The sequence below is a fragment of the Cavia porcellus genome, unplaced genomic scaffold, assembly GCF_034190915.1.
Source record: "Cavia porcellus strain 051 isolate PalLab524CR breed Dunkin Hartley unplaced genomic scaffold, mCavPor4.1 scaffold_11, whole genome shotgun sequence".
NCBI classification, from domain to species: domain Eukaryota; kingdom Metazoa; phylum Chordata; class Mammalia; order Rodentia; family Caviidae; genus Cavia; species Cavia porcellus.
Genome location: NW_026947494.1, coordinates 44,042,065 through 44,059,508, shown reverse-complemented (window position 1 = coordinate 44,059,508; position 17,444 = coordinate 44,042,065). Strand labels below are relative to the sequence as shown.

Below are 17,444 nucleotides of genomic sequence, written 5' to 3'. Positions count from 1 at the left end.
CTATTTTGGCAAAATAAATAATAAATTACAGTAATGTGAAGTATAAGTTAATCATTGTTATTGTGTTATTCTAAAACAAACAATGGTATTTTTATGCATAACATCTTTATTAATCTTGTTAAGCTAAAAATAGGACTGCATTGAGACTTCTTTGGATTTTTTGCAGTTAGGGATTACCAAAGCTGTTTGTCATTTCTACTAGTTAGTAAAGTTCATTTACATTATTATACAACTGAAAAAATAAAAAACTCATTGTCTTGATTAAGAAACATATTCCTATGGCTAGTGATATATGATGTGATGCTGCTCATTAAAATCATTGTTCTTAAGGGTTTTTTCATATTACTATTTTCTGACTAATAGTATGATTATTAAATGTTTGACTTCCTCTGTAATTTTTTTTCTTGTAATTATAACTTAGAATTTTCTTTGGTTTCACCAAACTGAAAACCATGAACATGGTAAAAGCACCATGAAGCAAAAAATAAATAATGCTATCACTTCTCAGCCTTTTGGCTAAAATCAAATGTAAATAATGCTAAATGAGACAGATTAAATAATGGAATTGATTGTTATATAAAGATTTTGAAAACTAGTAATCAGAAAATAATACACAGTTGTGTTGTTGGTTGAGAACGACTGCTTTCTTTCCATTCATCAACCCTCAATTTATATAGTCTAGATTTTCAAATATGTATTTAGTGCCTACTAGGTATAATTTTTATTTGCCACTCAATTTTTTTTTAACAACATGCTTGACTTTTCCAGGTGTGGATTTGGTGATCATCGGAAGTTGTTGTTTATGTTTCCATAGTACATTAGTTTTGATTTTTTTTTCATCTCTGTTGAAAGCCAATGAAGACTCAAAAGTCAGTAAAGATTCAGAATAAAGGAAGTATTGAGCCTTGAAAAGCACTATCCTCTCCAAGATTGTGTTTAACATTGGACATAATTGAAAATGGCACCTTTAAACTAATTTGTTCATTGACTGATAAAAGTAGTCTAAGATATTAATTTTTAAATGATATGAAGGCAAAATCAGAAGGACTAATCAGAAGGCTGAATCAGGTTTGCCATGAGTTCAAGGCCAACCTAGACTTAACAGCAAGACCCAAAACTCTGTCTGTCTGTCTGTCTCTCTCTCTCTCAGAAATCTAGAATGGATGAATCTTACCATCTTTATTTATTTATTTTGGGACCAGAGATCAAACTCATGATCTAGCGCTTGACCAAGCAGGTGCTTATGCTGTTGAGCTAAATCCCCTGTTGAATCTTACCATCTTAATGAGAATTTCACATAAATTCTGATCAAATCTTTGCTTAGGTACTTGTTTACCTATGTTTGTTTCTCAACCTTTACTTTTTTTTTTTCTTGGTATGATGATTAAACTTATGGCCTCATACATGGTAGGCAAGCCCTCTACCACTGAGCTATATCCTTAGCCCTAAAAGTTTACTTTTCAGTGCCACAGATCCTATCATCAATCTTTTTATCAGGTAAACAGGATAAACATTATGTCATCCTACTTTTTTTTTTTTTGCCTACAAAGCTTTCACTTCTTTCTCCTGAGTCATGTCACAACAATTTTCCCCTATTCATACCAGTATACAGCTGTCTCTCAACATAAATAGCAGAAATTCATGTGGTTTCATATTCACCCCAATTATTGCCTCTTTTAAAGAAACTTTTTAGAAACATTGCATATGATCACTGTTTCCAACTTCTTTTTCTACTTGGCTTTGAATTCTGATCTACAGGCTTTTGCTCCAATCATTCCTCTGTAAACAGTGACTCTATCTTGTCAGTACAATGACCAGTTCTCATTATTCTTAGCTTATCAGCAATATGGGGCAGAATTCAGTCACTCTGTCTACCTTAAAACACATTCTGTACTTGACTTTAGAATCCTACTTTCTCTTGATTCTTCAATGTAGCTTGCTTCTCCTCCTCAAATTTCTGACCTCTAAATGATATAGTTGTCTAAGGTCTAGAACTCAAATCTCTTTTTCTCTCCTCCCTTAGTCCCTAAGCAATCTTATATAATCACCTGGCTTTATATAGTATCTGTATTGTGACAACTTTATAAATTTTATACTTTTTAACCAGTTTCTCCACTAAAATCCATACTCCTACATCCCTTGTCCCCCCCCTTTTTTTTTTCTTTTGAGGGGTAGACTTGCTTTTCAGGTTTTTGTTGAAGTGTAAAATTCATATAGTGTGCAGTTTAAAATGTTGATTTTAGTTTTGTTTTTTGTGATCTTGGGGAACAAACCGAGGGCCTCGTGCATGCAAGGCAAGAATTCTACCACTGAGACACATTCTCAGCCCTAAAAGTGTGCATTTTAGTTAATTTTCACAAGTTGAACACAACATATAGTCAGTATTTAGAACAGAACTAGAAATTACCAATCTTTATGTCCCCACTATTGTTAAATACATGCAAGAATAACCCCTAAATTTCTAACACCAAAAGTTAGTTTTTCCTGCTTTTACATTGTATAAATGAGATATACAATATGTCTTCTTTGGGATCTTGCTTTCTGTCAAAATTGTATTGTGCAGTTAATCTTTATTGTATTCATAGTTCATTTTTTTGGTTTCTCTTTTATTTTTTTTAGTACATGTTAGCAGTACATGTGGTTTATAATTATCTTAGGAAGTGGGTACCTGTACATAACACAGCTAGATTCTTTTTTTAATCTCCTTACTCTTCCCTCCCACCTTCTCTAAAACCCCTTTGCACATTTTTTTCTTGTCTTTTTTAAACTCTAATTAATACATGTTTGCAGTGCATAATTATTATATTCCCTGTAAGGAACTGATGCATGTATACTTCAAATGATTCATCCTCTTTGGTATTCTATAATATACATACTGCAGTTTATCTTTTACCACTTGTAGACATTCAGGTTATCTCCAGTTATATCTATTAAGTTAATTGCAATTCCGTCCTTACACAAGTGTTTTTATTGAATATATGGTTGCTTTTTCTCTTTCTCTTTTTTTTTAATCTATGTTTTTTGGTGGTTTTTGTTGGTTGGTTGGTTTTTTGTTGTTGTTTGATTTGGTTTGGTCTTTTTGTGACAGGGTTTCAGTATGCAGTTCAGGTTGTCCTTGAACTTACTTTGTAACCCTGGCTGGCCTCAAATTTTTTTTTTATAAATTACTTTATTTGTTAATATTAAGAAGAAAAGGTAAAACAAATTTTCACAACAAAATAATGAAAAAGTAACAATTGTTGATAAATTACCCAGCATTATCTTTAGCCACTCAAGTACAAAATATGGGCATAAAAATTTCTTCAATCAATGTTAGCACAACCTTTCCTATTCAGTGAACTAAGTAACACTAATGGTATAATTAACTTGCAGTTTTTTCTATTCCCTTCTATCCTTTCTCTTTTCCCCTATCTTAGTTTCTTCTTTTTATTGAACAGTTTCCTCCCATTTCACAGTGACTATTGTATATTTTGAACCTTATGGTTTCACATATGTCACTGTGGTGTGATGTTTTTCAATCCTTCTGGGAAGATACACAGAAGGGAAATACCTGGGTTGAATGGGATCTCTAATCCTAATTTTTTGAGGAATCTCCACACTAATTTCCACAGTGTTTGTACTAGTCTACTCTCTAACCAACAGTTGTAAAGGGTTTGTTTTTCCCTACAGATCCAGGAGCATTTTTTATTTGTTGATATATATTTTTTTAAATTAAATAATTTTTTAATGAATAAGGGAGAGGATGGGATAAAAGGGGGCATAACAACGTAACAATACAGGTTAAAGCATAACACTTTCATCAACCTAGTGCTTCACCACCAAATAACCTGACTTAATAATAGTTACCATAGTGTCTTTTTCTTTGAACTATTTGAATATAACTTCATATGCTATAGTATCAAACATATCAAGACTGTGTAACACCATTCAAGTGGATGAAATCATTGTATTTAGAACCAGCTAACAGAAAAAAAAATGATCAATGGTTTCAATATTATCTCTTTGCCTATAACAATTTTTGTTTATACTACCACATACGATAAAATCCAGCAAGTTACAGCATGATAAAATCAGTGGAGACAGAAGAACCATAGTTTGGTGCGACTTTAAGACAAGATGTTATTAAATCGGCACTAGCTGTTATTATGTCTTATTTTCTTCAAAGTGGCTGTTCATTGCATCACCGGCCATGATATCAAACAGCCCAGAATAAAGCCATTCCATTTAATGAGTGAAAATTTTATAAGGCTTCAAGGCCATATAATGGGGAATCATGGTTATCACGTACTTTTATATATTTGATTCATTTCCTACACTAGGGAAACTATTCGGAGTTCACAGATGCGAGTTTGATTTAGTTCACTTATGAGTATGGTTTCAAGCTGTGCCCATTTTTGATAAATACCTCAATGTGATCCTTCCTTATAGCTGAGTAGTACTCCATTGTATAGAAGTACCACAACTTTTTTATCCATTCCTCGGTTGATGGACATTTGGGTTGTTTCCATGATCTGGCAATTACAAATTGTGCTGCTATAAACATAGGTGCACGTATATCACTTTGGTATGATGCTTTCAGTTCTTCTGGGAAGATGCCTAGTAGTGGAATAGCTGGAACAAATGGGACTTCCAATCCCAGCTTTTTGAGAAATCTCCAGACTGACGTCCACAAAGGTTGTACCAGTCTACACTCCCACCAACAGTGTAGGAGAGTTCCTTTTTCCCCACAGCCTCTCCAGCACTTGTTGTTGTTGATCTTCTTGATCCTGGCCATCCTTTCAGGAGTGAGATGGAATCTCAGTGTGGTTTTAATTTGCATTTCCCTAATAACCAATGATGATGAACATTTTTTCATGTATTTATTTGCCATTTGTATTTCTTCCTCTGAGAAGTGTGTATTCATCTCAGATGCCCATTTTTGGATTGGGTCTTTGAATTTTGGGGGTCTGGGTTTTTTTAATTCTTTATATATTTTAGACAAAAGTCCTTTGTCTGAGGGGGAGTTCACTAAGATCTTTTCCCAATTTGTGAGTTTTCTTTTCACGATGCTGGAGATTTTTTTTTACTTACAGAAACTTTTTAATAAGAGGTAGTCCCAGTTATTGATTCTGGGCAGTATTTCCCGTGCAATTTGAGTCCTGTTCATAAATTCTCTACCTACCCCTATGTCTTCAAGGTTTCTACCTAATTTGTCTTCCAATAGATTTAGTGTTTCTGTTTTAATATTCAGATCTTTAATCCATTTAGATTTTAATTTAGTACATGGTGATAGGCTGGGGTCGAGTTTTAGTTTTCGGCAAATGTAGAGCCAGTTTTTCCAACACCATTTATTAAAAAGACTGTCATTCTTCCAGTGAACCTGCTTGGCTCCTTTATCGAAGATAAGGTGGTTGAGTGTGTTTGTAGTTGTGGTTGTATCTTCTAATCTATTCCATTGATCCTCTGCTCTGTTTTGATTCCAGTACCATGTTGATTTTACTACTGTTGCTTTGTAGTATAACTTCAAGTCAGGGATTGTGATGCCTCCTGCCTTGCCTTTGTTGCTTAAAATTGCCTTTGATAATCTAGGTCTCTTCTGGTTCCAGATGAACCTTAGGAGTGATTTCTCTAGATCTATAAGGTATGTTGATGGTATTTTTATTGGGATTGCATTGAATCTGTATAACAGTTTTGGGAGAATGGCCATTTTCACAATGTTTATTCTTCCTATCCATGAGCAAGGGATGTCTTTCCATTTTCTGAGATCATCTTCAATTTCTTCCTTCAGTGTATTATAATTTTCCCTGTATAGGTCTTTCACTTCTTTCGTGAGAGTAATTCCTAGATATTTCATTTTCTTGGTTGCTAGTGTGAAGAGTGTGGCTTCTCTTATTTCTGTCTCTGTGATTTTGTTGTTAGTGTATAAGAATGCTATTGATTTCTGAGTATTGATTTTGTACCCAGCTACATTATTGAATTTATTTATTATATCTAAGAGTCTTTCAATGGAGTTTAGGGGATCTTCTATGTAGAGTATCATGTCATCTGCAAATAATAACAATTTAACTTCTTCTTTTCCTATCTTTACCCCTTTTATTTTTCTCTCTTGTCTAATTGCTCTGGCTAGTACTTCCAGTACTATATTAAATAGGAGAGGTGATAAAGGACGTCCTTATCTTGTGCCTAATTTTAAAGTAAAGGCTTTCAATTTTTGGCCATTTAGTATGATACTGGCTATTGGTTTGTCGTAGACAGCCTTTATTATATTGAGGTAAAGACCTTCTATTCCAATTTTCTGTAGAGTTTTTATCATGAATGAATGTTGGACCTTATCGAAGGCTTTTTCTGCATCTATGGAAATGATCATGTGATTCTTTCTTTTGGCTTTATTGATATGGTGGATTACATTTATTGATTTACGTATGTTGAACCATTCCTGCATGCCTGGGATGAATCCCACTTGGTCATGGTGTATAATCTTCTTGATGATTTGCTGCATCCTATTTGCCAATATTTTATTGAGGATTTTTGCATCTGTGTTCATTAGGGAGATTGGTCTGTAGTTCTCTTTTTCGGCTGGGTCTTTCCCGGCTTTTGGTACTAGAGTAATATTTGCTTCCAGGAATGACTTGGGAAGAATTGCTTCCCTTTCAATTTCATTGAAGAGTTTAAGGAGTGTCAGTATTAGGTCTTGTTTGTATTTTTTGTAGAATTCTGCAGTAAATCCGTCTGGGCCAGGGCTCTTCTTTGTAGGTAAGGAATTAATTACATGTTCAATTTCATTGATAGAGATTGGGTTATTCAGCAGTTTTACATCCTCTTGATGTAGCTTTGGTACTTCATATGTTTCTAAGAATCTGTCTATTTCTTCTGTGTTATCAAACCTTTGAGAGTAGAGGTTTTCAAAATAGGTGTTGATGATCTTCTGTATTTCTATTGAGTCTGTAGTGACTTCACCTTTTTCATTTCTTATTGCATGGATTTGAGCTCTTTCTTCCCTTCTTTTAATAAGGTTGGCTAGAGGCTTATCGATTTTATTTATTCTTTCAAAGAACCGACTTTTTGATTTGTTCATTCTTTGGATTGTTTTCTTAGTCTCTATTGCGTTGATTTCTGCTCTGATTTTTATAATTTCCTCTCTTCTTTTGGCTTTGGGCTTGACTTGCTCTTCTTTTTCTAGCTCTTTGATGTGTACCATCATGTTATTTATTTGTATTCATTCTGTTTTCCTGATGTGGGAGCTCAGTGCAATAAATTTTCCTCTGAGGACTGCTTTCATTGCATCCCATAGATTCCAGTAAGTTGTATCTGTATTTTCGTTTGTTTGTAGGTATTGCTTAATTTCTTTTTTAATTTCCTGTGTGACCCACTGATTACTCAGAAATGTGTTATTCAGTTTCCATGTGTTTGTGGGAGTGCTGGGATTACAGGCATATGCTATCATGCCAGGCCATAACTGCTTTCTCTTGAGTGTGAATCTAGTAGTAAAATGACTAGGTTAAAGGATATGCATATGTTTTGCTTTCATAAATATTGCCAAATAGCTTTCCAAAATGGCTGTACCAATTTATATTCCCACTAACTCTTTGGAAGTTGTAGCTGCTCTACCTCTTCACCAACATTCATATTTTCTGCCTTTTTTAATTTGTCCTCTCTGATATGTGATAATGTGGCATTATAGTTTTCACTTGAATTTCCCTGATGACTAATGAAGTTTGAACATTTTTATGTTTACTGGCCATTTGGATTTTCTCTTTTGTGAAGTGTCTTTTGAAATCTTTGTTCATTTTCCTGTTTTTTGATTTTTTTTACTGATTTATAGACATTCTTTATACATTCTGAATGTGAGTCCTTTGTCAGATAGGTTTGTTGGAATTATCTTCTCCCTATCTGCTTGCATCCTTGCTTGATCTGCCTTTTCAGAGCAGTTAGAAAATGACCAGAAGTTTGAGACTTCTTTAAAATTACTTTGTGAAGAGACCTATTTGTTATCTTTAATATAGTATGCCCTTATTATGGTATGCCCTTATTATGGTATAAATATTAAATTACTTAAAAAGCTATATTTTCAGGGTTTTTAGGGCTGGGAATTTATTTATTTATTTGTCTTTTTGCTTTTTTATCGGTACCGGGGATCGAGCTCACGACTGCCTGCTTGCAAGGCAGGCACTTATGCCAGAAGGCTGGGAATTTAGCTCAGTGGCTTAAGCGTCTGTCTGACAAGCATGAGGTCATGAGTTTGATCCCTGGCACCAAAAATAAATAAATAAAGCTATATTTTCTACACAAAGATTTGTACATGAGTATTCATAGCAGCATTATTCATAATAACCAAAAATGGAAACAACCAAGGTCCATGACTGATGAATAAATATAGTACAGTGATTATGAACCTTGGGATACATGTTATTTGTTTTTCTTTTAAGAAAAAAGATGTTAATGGAAAATTGTTTTTCTAAACTAAAACCTCACTATTCAGGTAACAGTATTGGCACTTTGCAATAAATAAGTGGGTTTTGAGTTGCAGCTAAAAATACTTCACAAGATATTTTGGAGATAATAAAGATTAGTTGCTCTGAGACACAAGAAAAGGCCAGCACAATTGAAGAGCTTATTGAAAATTAATATATCTTAGTAAAAAGCAGTCATCTAGAAATAGTTTAAAGTAGTTTTGTTTTTGCGGGGTTTTTTTTTTTTTTTTTTTTTTTTGCATTTTGTTTTGTTTTGATACAAGGTCTCATTATACAGTTTATGCTGGACTTGAACATGTTATATAACTCAGGCTAGCCTGAAACTTGTAGCAATCCTTCTGCCTCAACCTCCCAAGTGCTACTCCACCTCCCTAAAGTAAAATATTTATAATTTTTGGCTGAGGGTCCTTCAATTCTGAAAATTAATGAATGCCACTACTATATGCCTTATAACATTGTATAAGATAAAACTCATTGCCCTCTAAGAAATTACAGTTGAACAGTAAGGTCAATTTGTGAATTAATAATCATAATACAAAGATGTACATGAGAGAGTATTGAAAAATCACAAATAAGTAAGAATTAGGACCCAGAAAAACTTCTCAAAAGGGAATGTTTTTCAGGGCCAAAAAGAGTTCTCTAAATGGAGAATTGGGGACATGGATATGTCAGGCCAAGAGAACATGTTTAATCAACAGTTAAGACCTGAGATAACATGATTTATTTAGGAAATTATAAAAATTTGAATGTCTAGAGTAAAACAGTGTTTATCAAGGAAATGACAGGAAATAAGGATTAAAAAGGTAAAGGCTAGATCATAAAAACCTTTTTTTTTTTGAAGCTAAAAATAACTGAAAGCCAAGTATGGACTTTCTTTTCTCCTTACTTTTGGTTGCCTAGACTAAGACAGACTTCTATGCCTTCAGGAAATCAGTAAGGTAGAGGAATAATAGTCCTATAATTCTCTACCTACAAATAGAATTTCAAATGGAACTGGTCAAATGCTACTAAAAGGGAGACATAAGGTCAGAGATACCATAGTATCATCTACACTCTTTCTAAAGCAACAGAATGTCTAGCAAGGTAAAGATGGGGAAAACACATGGGGTTTGGGGTCAATTCAGTGGTAGAGTGTGTGGTAGTATGTGTGAGGTCAGACAGTAGTCAAAACCAAAACACCAAAACAAAACAAAAAATTACCAGGACCTTGGGATATCACATACGCACAACCCAAATGATAAAAGTTGACTGGTAAGGATTCTTATCCCCAAGTCTCTTCAAAGGCCGCTTCCAGTACCAGTTGCATTAGTTCAGGTTCTTCAATAAGCAGGCAACAAATGGAATTTAAAGTACAAGAAATTTATTGAGGCAGTAGTTTATAAAAATAAAGGGATTGAAAACAGAGTGGGTGGCTACATCAGAACCCACTGTGGCTTAGTCTATGAAAGAAAAGGAAAGGGAATAAATTGGGCAGAAAGAGACTGGAAAAGTCTTAGTCAACGTAATGCAAAGCTTTGGTGCAGAGGTCGCTGAAGAGAAGCCCAGGGTTTGACACAGTGACCCTGCCAGTGGAGTCATTAATGAGGAGCTGCCCTGTAGGAGGATGAGTCCTGCATAAACAGTGCGGCAGACCCCAGGGGGCTGCAGTTGGAGGCTGTCAGCTAACTGTTCCCTGCGTCAGAATCTCATCTGAAAGGTCCACAGCAAGCACCATATTGGAACATGAATATTGGGGTTTTTGTAAGACAAAATTTGTGTCTCTTTTGCTACTGTGAATAATACCCTTTAATTTGTCTTTAACCAATTAATTACAGATATATAGGAAAGATGTTGATTGTTTTGAATGTACTTTAATCTATTTAGCTACTTTACTTTGAATACTTACTGAAGAATTTTTTCCATTGTTTCTCAAGAATATCAACATATTCACCTATAAATAATAATTTTGTTATTCTTTTGAAAAATAGTGCCTCTATAACTATATAATGCTACCTTTTGGTCTGAAGTTATCTCAATTTACCAAGTGGTTTAAACAACAACAACAAAAAAATACAGTTAAAAGTGTGCTGGGTATGGTGGTACACACCTATAATCCTAGTTACTCAGGAGGCTGAGGAGGGAGGATCAAAAATTCAAGGACCAACTGGGCATAATGGTGCATGCCTGTAATCCAAGTACTTGGGAGGCTGTGGTAGGAGGATTGCCAGGAGTTCCAGGCCAGACTGAACTGGATACATAGTGAGTTCAAGGCCAGCCTGAACTACATAGCAAAACTGTCTCAAAATTTTTAAAATTTAAAGATAAATGGCTGAGGATATAGCTTAGAACTTCCTAGGTTCAACCCCCAATAGTACAAAAACAAAATACACACACATGTCGGAATTGCCCCTAACTTTTATTTCTGAGATTAAAAAAAATTAAAAGATTATAACTAGAAAAGGAGTTGATTTGCTTAAGAAGGATACATTTTGAGTTGTTTCCATAGATAAAACTTCAAGTAAAAGCAGCCAAAAAAAACTCCATAGAAAACTATACAATTATCTTAGTCTTACCTCCTGATTTCTCTTAATGCTATAAATGATTCTTAATTGTTCTTACTTCTTATCCTAATATAGCAAAAAGTCAGTAGACTTTCTCTGCATACCTAGTTTTTTACTCCGATGTTCTTTATGATGGGTTATTGTCTACTTTGCCACCTGTTTTGCCTTGACTCAGCAGTATTTTCAAGTAAATCATAGTCTTATGTACACAAAATGAATTTTGCACTTATTTAGTAGCAGACCTCAAATGGATATCGGCAGTGCTTTTTAAATGTTATTTGAAGAATCCTTGGAGCAGGTGAAGTGTAGACTTGCATTCTGCATCCAGTTAGGGTCAGAATGTATAGACAATGTGATCGGATTCTTGCAGGAAAGTATGTGTGTTTGTGCTCTGTCAGTTGAGACTGTAGCCGCCTTTTACTGGCTGCAGAAGTGCCCTCCATGTACTGGTCTGTGAACTCATAGTAAACCATACCACCTCTGATCCAACTTCACCATGTTGGTACTATTTGAAATGTCCGATGGCTATGCCTCAATAGGTTCTAAATGAGAAACTTCAAGAGGTTGATAGTTTGGCAGAAGAATTTGAAATTTCAGAGAAAGCAACTAAAATAGTAAAAGATGAAGTTATTTTGAGAAATTTCAGGATACAGCAGAAGCACTAGCATTCACAGCTCTGATGGAGGGCAAAATCAATAAGCAACGAAAGAAAGTTCTGAAGAAAGTAGTAAAAGAAGCCCATGAACCTCTAGCTGTAGCTGATACTGAACTAGGAGGAGTCATAAAGGAAAAGCTGACTCTCAGTTGTATCTACAGTCCTGTTGTTAATGAGTTTATGAGGAGAATCACAATGGATGGTTTGATCCCTGGGGTAGAACCATGTGAAATGACAGCCATGTGTTTTAGATTGACTCACAACCTGTCTCAATACAGACCTAAATTTAGTGCTGATAAAGCAACAATGATTGTTCAGGCAATTTCCTTGTTAGATGACTTCAATAAGAATTAAATAACTACATTATGCATTGTAGAGCGTAGTATGGCTGGCATTTCCTAGAATTAGGAAATTTACAACTTGACGTATTGCAAGTGTTTACAGAATGTTAGAGATAGGAAGACTCGGCTTCCACCATGCTTTCTGAATTGTTAGAGGACGTTGAAGCTGAAGTAAAAGCAGCTTCAGTGGGAACAGAGGTTTCTGAAGATGTTTGCAATGCTTTGCAACTTTGCACCCAAGTGATTTAAATCTCCAGAGGTAGAACCCAGTTGTATGAGTATTTTCAAAATTGAATAATGGCTGTTGTACCCAATGTTACAGTCATAGTTGGTGAGTTAGTGGAGCATGGCTGATAATGCTCGTGCAGATTCTCTTTTGAATTTGGCCAAGCATGTAGCTTTTACAGTTCAGATTCTTGGATCAGAAAAGGCTCTTTTCAGAGCCCTCAAGTCTAAGTGATACTTCTAAATGTGGCCTCATTAATCATACTTCCCTTGTAAACCAGAAAAGTACCAAATACAAAGGAAAGATTTTTCAAATGCTGAGACCCAAAATCATTTTGGTTATTTGTTATGATGCTTTCAGGAAGAGTTCAAGTTCTGAAATGGGAGATGAGGACAGAGCCAAATTACAGGCCAAATTGAGACACAATAAGTGGAACTAGAAAAGCAACAGCAAAAGCAGAAAAACATGACAACAGAAGTTAAGATTTGTGATTCTACACTTCCCAAACCCAAAATAGAACAGGTAGATAAAGAGGATGACGTGATTTAAAAGAAAACAAAAAAGCCAAGATTAAAGTTACAAAGTTGAAGAGGAGGAAGAAGAGGAAGAAGTACTAGTAGTAAAAGAGGAGTCAACTATGAAGAAGAGAAGAAAAAAAAAAAGAGAATAAAAAGAACCATTTCTGAGTAAGAGCCATGTACCAGCACAGCAATTCCTAGTCCAGAGAAAAAGAAAAACACTAAGGACTAATGGGAGGGAACTGCAGTTCTCTTGGCTAAACACTGCAGTCAGGTAGGCGTGCACCAGAACTGCCCTGGTATGTAACCAAGAAAGGGCAGGCTCAATGGGATAAGGATTAGTCATCAATGGGATAAGGATTAGACCTAATTGTGTCATAACATTAACTCTGTTAACCTTATTATGTTAACTGTCTGTTATCCTTCATTTCTTAGTTTTTGATAATACAAATTAAACTATTTTCTTTGTAAAAGAATGTGATTTTAAAATTTTATTGTGGAAAAAATTTTAAATATAGGCAAATGGTTAATTTTTTAAAATCTTGTCAAGCAGGGATAACCACTATTTGTATTTTTGTGGATATTCTTCTAGTATTTTACCCCCATCCATACAGTATTTTTATACATGCTACCTGAGTTATGAACAGTTATCACATCATAGAAGCCTTTCTCAGCAAAATATCTTTTAAATACTGTACACCACTATGCAGCTGCTTCTTAGCTTACCCAATCCCATTAAGTAGATGTTTATTTCTAATATTTTTATGCAATGCTTTTTAGCTTTGTCATTGAAAATGTTAAAGATCAGGCCTCTCATCCACAATTCCTTTTCTGGAAGGACTTTTTCTGGCAATTCAGGTGTTAGAAAAATGAAGGACTTCAAAGTCAGACTCTAAAATGGACTCCTACTCTACCACATACTATTTATGTGACATCAAAAGGGCATTACTGATACAAAGAACCTACATGTGATAGCAGTTTCTTAACTCCTTTTCTTTACCTACTGATTTGTGCAAGTATACTAGTGATTTTGAAGAACTACATAAAGGCATTTTAATATTCTTATTCTTTGGTCAAAACAAAGACAACTAATTTTTTTTGGCTGCTAATATTTTCTGTAAGTCAATTTTAACATTTTCATTTTTGTCTGTTTTTTTTCTTCTAGAGATAAGACTTCAGTTTCCACAACTGACTGGAGTGCTTACCCTTGCTTTCTTTATTCATAATTGTATTATCACACTCTTGAAAAACAATAAGAATCAAGAAAACAATGTGAGTAATTATCTGAGGAAATGACTTCTGTATTTCCTGAGGAGGGAAAATTTGAGGCACTTTATATTTGGAGAAGAGCTATGTACTTTGATGCAGGACCTTAAGTTTTTAGTTTGAACCATAGAGTAGTGGTCAGCAAACTTGTCCCATGAATGTACAGATTGTAAATATCTGGGCTTCCTGGGCCTTATAGTCTTGTTACAAATACCTGAATCTACCACTGTGACATGAAAGCAGTAAATAAAACAGATGGATCTGTTATCCTAGGCAAACGTGCATACCTGTTATCCCAGTGCTCTAGTAGGCTGAGGCAGGGGGATCACAAGTTCAAGCCCAGCCAGGGCAATTTAGCAACTTAGGGAGACCCTGTTAAAGTTCAAAAAACGAAAAAAGAAAATGGCTTGCAATGTAATTCAGTGCAAAAGCCTTGGTTTTAACCCCTAGTGCTGCAATTAGGTAGGTAGGTAGGTAGATAAACAGATAGACAGACAGATAGATAGGACTGTATTTCAGTACAACTTTATTTAATTTTAAAAAACAGAAAATCAGTCAGATTTGGCTTATGGAATACTGTTTTCCCAGCCTCTGACATAGAGCAACCAGTAAAACAAAAGGAAATACAACTATTAAGCCAACAATGGTAGTAAAAATTATAAAAATAAAGAATACCCAGTTGATCTAAAAGAAGATAAAGAAAAAGGAAGCAAAAAATACATAGGACAACAAAAACAAATAACAAGATAACAGTTAAAAACAATCATGTATCAACATGCATTAAATATAATTGCATTAAATATAAATTGTCCATACATTGCAATGAAAGGAAATTTTAATACCAAATTTATGAGATTGCAGCTAAAGCTCTACCTAGAGGGAAATATATAGCTGTGAACACCTACATTAAAAATGAAAGATCTCAAATCAAAACCTAACCTTCTACCTTAAGATACTGAATAAAAAGCAAACTAAACCCAAATGAACCTGAAGTTAATCAGTTATTTGTTGCCATGTCTGAAAATTGTAAGTTCAATTTGAGAGCTTCTAACCATGTAGGCAAAAATCATGATGGGACTGTACTAGAGGTCTACAGTCATTAGTGACGTATAAAGGAAGGTGTTACTCACTGTACCTAAGGATTTTGAGGCTTTAAACAAAGTGTAATATCTAGCAGACTCATTATGAAAGCAAAATAACATTCTAAGTAAAGACAAGTTAGCTCTCATTTAGGCAAGAATATATGTCAGAAAATGTGAGGACTCTGAATTCACCATGTTGATTTTGAATTAGTCATTCCAAACTCAGAAAACAAGATTATGAAAGTAGAAAAAAATGAAGGAATAGAAGTCTCTTCTGTATAATTTTTGGACTTGGATCTAAAGACATCTGTGACAAAAAAAACAAGATTCCTAAACAGGTGTACTAATCAGATTTTTCCAAGTTTAACTTAACATTTGTACACTTTTTTCAATAAACATAACTTTTTATTTGTATAACTGGGAGGGGAGGGCAGAAGATCATCTACTTCCTTTATTATCAGCCGAATACAGGTCCCTATAACAACTGCATGGAAATATGGATTAACCTCTTGATATTTCTTCACTGTGTTTGACTCAGAACCTATACATTCTTTAGTTTTGTTTTTGTTTTGTCTTTTGTTGTTGTTGTTTTGGTTTTTTGGTACTAGAAATCGAAGTCAGGACCTAGTGCTTGCCAGGCAGGCACTTATGCTGCTAAACTATATTCCTAGCACCTAGTCTGCTTTTATTTAGTTTATTGTTCTGCTGTATTCTTCTATTCATTCTTTCTCTCTCTGTGTCTCTCTCTCTCTCTGTCTATCTATCTCTATCTCTCTCTGTCTCTCTGTCTCTGTCTCTGTCTCTCTTTGTCTCTCTCTCTCTCTCATGACGTAAAGAATACTTTAGGCTGACCTTACACTCACAGTGTAGCCCACACTAGCCTTGAACTGTGTAAGTCCTTCTGCCTTAGCCTCCTGAATGCTGGGATTACAGGCATCTGGCCACCCTGCTTTGTTCTTTAAAATGATTTGAGTTGCCTTGTATCTTAATTTGTTACTTACTTTGTTCTTCATATAAATCTGTAGTTTACTTGGCTATACACTAGTGGAGGTTTTTATGTAAATGTTTGGGGTAAATGTGTGTGGTCAGTTGCTGTCATTTTTCTCAGTGAATGCTCTGGGTAGTATTTTCATTATGCATAGTATACCAAACAAGTTTTAAATTGTAACAGAGTATGCTCCCAGACTTACTTCTGACCCCCCCCCCCTTTTTTTTTGTCTTTTTCCTTTTTATTGGTACCGGGGATCGAACTCACGATTTCCTGCTTGCAAGGCAGGCGCTTATGCCGCTGAGCTAAATCCCCAGCCCCTCTGGCCCTTTTTAAATCCAGTCCTCATTCTAATTGATAGTCTGTTTGTTTTATTTCCCTACCATCAATCCTTTTAGCCATTGCTTATTCATGAACCAGAGTACATTACCTTATTGATACAGATCTCTTGACATATTGCCAGTTCTATCACCTGTATCTCTTAATATTATATATATGTATATATAAATATTTATATTTACTTTGAGCCTCATCTTCTAAATAATAGCTTTTTCTACCTTTTCCTATTAAATGAGATTTCAGAAGGCCTTATCTTAAGGCATAGTACAATGATGGCTTAGGTTTGAACCAAAGAATAGTAAGTCTTACATACGTGCATGCTATTCAGAGGTGGAATGTTTTCCAGATCACACTAAACCACAGATGCTTTTATAATAAGATCATCATTTCTGTTCATTAGAGTATTTTCAGATGAAAACTGGTAGGCATCTCCTAAGGTCTACTGAATATGACTGTGAAAAAGAGCTTTTCTGATTGTAGTACTGTATTTCTCATACAGCTCTTTATGTGTTGTTACATTACATGCTTTGTTAGTCATAAGTTGTTGCCTCTTCCAGTTTTTCATTATTATTGTTTATTTTAAGTGTACTACAGACTGGTAAGCTCTCCATCATTGTCAGAACTTGATTGAAATGTTGGCTTCACCAGCTATTCATATTACCATGAACAGGTTTTATAAGTTTGCTATCGTTAACTTGCTTATCCATGAAATGAAGAAATTATGAAATGAAATATATGTAGCTGGGGATTTAGCTCAGCTGTATAACCAAGCGTGAGGTCATGAGTTCAATCCCTGGTACCCTCCAAAAATAAAAAGAAAAGAAATATATAATATGCTTAACACAGAATGCAGCATCTAGAAACAATTAATAAATTAAACCAATGTGTTTATTATATTTATCATACTAAGTTTCTTTTATGTGCTAGGTGTTATCCTAGGGGATATAAAAATGAAAAAACCAAAGTCCCTGTCCTCAAGTAAAGTGAGGACTCATAGTAAAGTGGTTTGGACAAGCTTAAAATACCAATAGCTAAAAAA

At 34.7% G+C, this 17,444-nt stretch overlaps 1 protein-coding gene and 1 pseudogene across 10 annotated transcripts in view; both read left to right on the top strand.

Annotated features, from left to right (window-relative positions):
• The window catches only part of Slc38a9 (solute carrier family 38 member 9), a 102,312-nt gene that overhangs the window by 73,058 nt on the left and 11,810 nt on the right, over window positions 1-17,444 (top strand). For all 10 annotated transcript variants that reach the window (XM_013152891.3, XM_063258151.1, XM_013152892.3 and 7 more), the window contains one exon: window positions 13,896-14,002. In XM_013152891.3, the coding sequence (XP_013008345.1) occupies window positions 13,896-14,002 (107 nt within the window). The remainder of the gene's footprint in view (window positions 1-13,895; window positions 14,003-17,444) is intronic.
• LOC134478095 (nucleolar protein 58-like) lies at window positions 4-14,004 on the top strand (annotated as a pseudogene).